Source organism: Lipotes vexillifer, unplaced genomic scaffold, assembly GCF_000442215.2.
Source record: "Lipotes vexillifer unplaced genomic scaffold, Lipotes_vexillifer_v1.1 scaffold345, whole genome shotgun sequence".
Classification (NCBI taxonomy): domain Eukaryota; kingdom Metazoa; phylum Chordata; class Mammalia; order Artiodactyla; family Lipotidae; genus Lipotes; species Lipotes vexillifer.
This window is the reverse complement of record NW_006789243.1, coordinates 719567-723080: the sequence shown is the minus strand read 5'-3', so window position 1 is coordinate 723080 and position 3514 is coordinate 719567. Positions and strand designations below refer to the sequence as shown.

At 39.2% G+C, this 3514-nt stretch overlaps 1 protein-coding gene across 1 annotated transcript in view; it reads right to left on the bottom strand.

The window, feature by feature from the left end:
• Positions 1-2013, bottom strand: part of PWWP3B (PWWP domain containing 3B) — a 2167-nt gene extending 154 nt beyond the window's left edge. Inside the window, exon 1 of the mRNA XM_007462430.1 lies at positions 9-2013. Coding sequence (XP_007462492.1) covers positions 9-2013 — 2005 coding nt within the window. The remainder of the gene's footprint in view (positions 1-8) is intronic.
• Positions 2014-3514: the final 1501 nt, after the last annotated feature.

Genomic DNA, 3514 nt, shown 5'->3' with positions numbered 1-3514 from the left:
TCTTTCCCTGTATCCTAGAGATGGCCCTTTTAGATACTTTGTTTCCGCTGCCTTGTAATCTAATCCATCAACAGCAGAAATTGAGCAAATGATTGCTTCCGGCAGAAGAACTTCCAGGATAAATTTAATTTTATCATCTCTTATCAGAGTCAGCATTTTTTCATCTATTTGTTTGTAGATTTCTTGTAAATATTTCACCACCTCATCCAACTGATCTTCATCCTCAAAGTATGTTTCAATACAGGGTGTGAACCTATTTGCATTCAAAAATGATCTCAGCCACCTGGACCCTTTCGTGCCTTTTAAAATGGCTAAAAGATGGCTCTCTGTTCCCTTTGTATTCACAATGAAGTCCACTAGGTTCTTGTTGGCTCGGTCCCGAGCAGACTTCATTCGGTCTGGAAGAATTTTCTGGAAGGACATTTTCTTGGTCTGGGATGTCACAACCATTGATTCCACAGGATTTTCATTTTGCAGCTTTGGAAATAAGTTCCTGAAGGTATCCTGTTTGATTACTTTCCTAAGTGGATAACTAATGTCAGCAGCATAATACTCAAGGAAAGAGCCTGCAAAAGAACCACAACCTATTCTAACTCTGTAGTCACAAATCAGCGAGATGCACCAGTCAATACTTTCACTGTAGTCCTCCCTGGCTTTATCTACTAGTGCTTGTTTCTCTTTACAGTCAAATTTCTTTAATCTTCTAAAAGGCACTCTAATGCCTCTCTTTTCAGGATTCATATTTGCCTCAACAAAAAGCACACTTGCTTTTCTCTCTTTTCGCCTGATGCTTTTTACCACTGCTGGCCAAAATGGATATTTTTGATATTTAAACCAGACTATCATTCCTGTTTCAAATGAACGTGGCTCATAATGAAAAATGAAACGTGGAAGTTCTTCATCTTCCTCATTGTCATCTAATGTGGAAGCATCAGTAGAATTTAGATGAACTGACTTGTCAGAAGCTTGAAGTTCTTCCCCAAGTTCCTCAAAATCCAGTCTCTGAAGATTTCTTTCATTATTCACAAGGAGTGAATAATCCATGGCATGGTTAGAGGCACTAAAGGAAACCTGATGTTCCCATGAAGAAGGCCTAGGGGATGCCAAAACACCCATCTCTGATTCCACAGTAGGTTGATTCTGGCTGGTATCTGAGCATGGATTGGAGGGGCCCTCTCCAGGATCTTCACTATTCTCTGAGAAGGTAGAGTATTCAGAGGAAATAGCCGGGGCCTCTGGGCAGATGTCCTGTGCCTCCTCTTTCAAAGCTTTGGGCACAGAGAAGCTATCTGATAGTAAAGTTGGAGTGAACTTTTCATCTTTAACATATACATCCTCCTCTTTAATTGTGGAATGCAAAGGCATAATTGTTGAGATGTCAATCTTTTTCTTGCTCTCCTTTTCATTCTCATCTTCTGAAAGTGAAGGGAAAGTGTGGCACCAGCTGAAGTTTTGTGATGACTTTGTTTCCATTTCACTTGGAATAGTATCAATGACTGCATGCACCCGTGATTTATCATCATACAGGGAATCATCACTCTCTGAAGACACTAACAGGGATGTTGAATTTTCATTTTCCTCAAGACGCTTTGGTAAGTCTCCGTGCTTCCGATACATTTTACGAGGGGGTGAATCAGAAAGCTTTTGTGGTACATTTTGAGACAGTGTCGTGGTCTCTCCCTCATCTGAACTGCTTGCTTGAACCAAATCTGTTCTCTCATTCAGAATATCCAGTGCCGTTTTTAGTGACCTTGCATAGGCTGTTTCCTCTCTAGGTGGCTCACTGACCTCTGACTGTGCTGCTAGTGAGGAGGCAATAGCTTCAACTTGAGATTTACTGAGGATCTTTGTTTCTGTGCTTTCCACTTTAATTGTTTCATCTAGTGAGAGTATCTGAACTTCTAGGGAAAATGTCTTTTTTCTCTTACTGTTTGATGAAGCCTCAGATCTGGACAAAACTCTTGCTGGCCACAATTGGCCTTGCCAATTGCATAAGACATACTTGGTGTCCATTATGATTTAGATTTGTGTGCCAAGAGTTTACTAGCAGAGGTTGAGGTGTCTGGCTATTCTTGTCACTGCTAAGGAAGTTCCTACCACAAACAATACTTTTAGCAATGCCCCTGTTAAAACTCCAAAGAATTACAAAGGGTTTACAGCTTGTGTGGCCTGTTCTCCTCCAGCTGAATTTCCCAAGGATGCTTGAACACGTTGTTTGAATGGGACAATATGGAAGATACTGAAATAACGAAAAGGAAGAGAAGAGAAGTATCAGCAAATAAAATTATTTTGCCAAAGTTGGTGAGCACTTAAAATAGAGCAGAGACAGAAGAAAGGACAATGCTCAGTGGGGCATCAGACGGAGGAGAAAAATGCAGCATAATATAAGGTGCGGGATGAGAATTGGAAAAGTGTTTTTATAATATCTCAAACTAAAGAACTTACCATCATTATTGCACATGATTATTAAAGAGTGACTGTATGTGCATGATGGCAGAGATGGTGTGTCAGGAACTCTATGTTATTAGATATTTTCGGACTTCTGTGCCCCTAATGTTATACCTGGGGCAGCAGGACTCTGAACTTAGCGTGCATCAGAATCATCTGGAGGATTGTTAAAACTAGATTTCTATGCCCTATCCTGAGAATTTTATTCAGAAGGTCTAGACAGAATCCAATGTTTTGCACTTCTAATAAGTTATCAAATGATGCTGAGGCTACTTGTCTAAGAACTCTTTGGAAGCACTGTTGTAGCTGAACACACAGCTTTATAAATTTTAAGCTATAAATTCTTCCTTGTCTACCCAAAGCAGGCAAATAAAGATAATAGGGTCTCTATCTCTTGAATCCAGACCACAACACAATGACCTTGTTAATAGTATGAGCTTAGAAGGTAAAGATTTAGAATGGCTACCAGGTTCACATATTGGATAGGATAATTATCAAGGATCTCTTGAGAGTCAAGTGGTTTGATAGGACCTCAGGTAGAAATCTGAATAGTCTCTTGCATGAATTCTTCAGAGTGGTTTAACACATGAGATTCTTTCCCCAAAGGAGAAGCTATTACTTTTAATTACAAAACATTATGGCTATAGAACAGGGAGCAAAATTAATTACACCTCAAATTCTCAACCTAACATGATTTTAATATGAAATGTAGTTTTTAATTTTAAAATGCTAAAGCTGCAGAGAAAGAAACAAAATAAATTATACCCCAAGTTCTCAACATGTTTTTAATGTGAAATGTTTTGTGAAATGAAAAGAACCTTACCCAATGTCATGTGGATCAGGAAGGGTCTGGCCCTGTGATCCGTCTGTCTTGATTCTCACTCCAAAAGGAGACAGGCTGTCCAAAAGGAGACAGGGAATCAAACAAATTCAATAGACAAGGCATAAAGAAACTTCTCTACCAAAACTTTAGCAGGCATGTCATTCTGAAACACAGGAATGAAATGAAATCTCATCTGTGATGTAGATGTTTACTGTCCTCCTTGGTTTTATTATTTTAAATTCT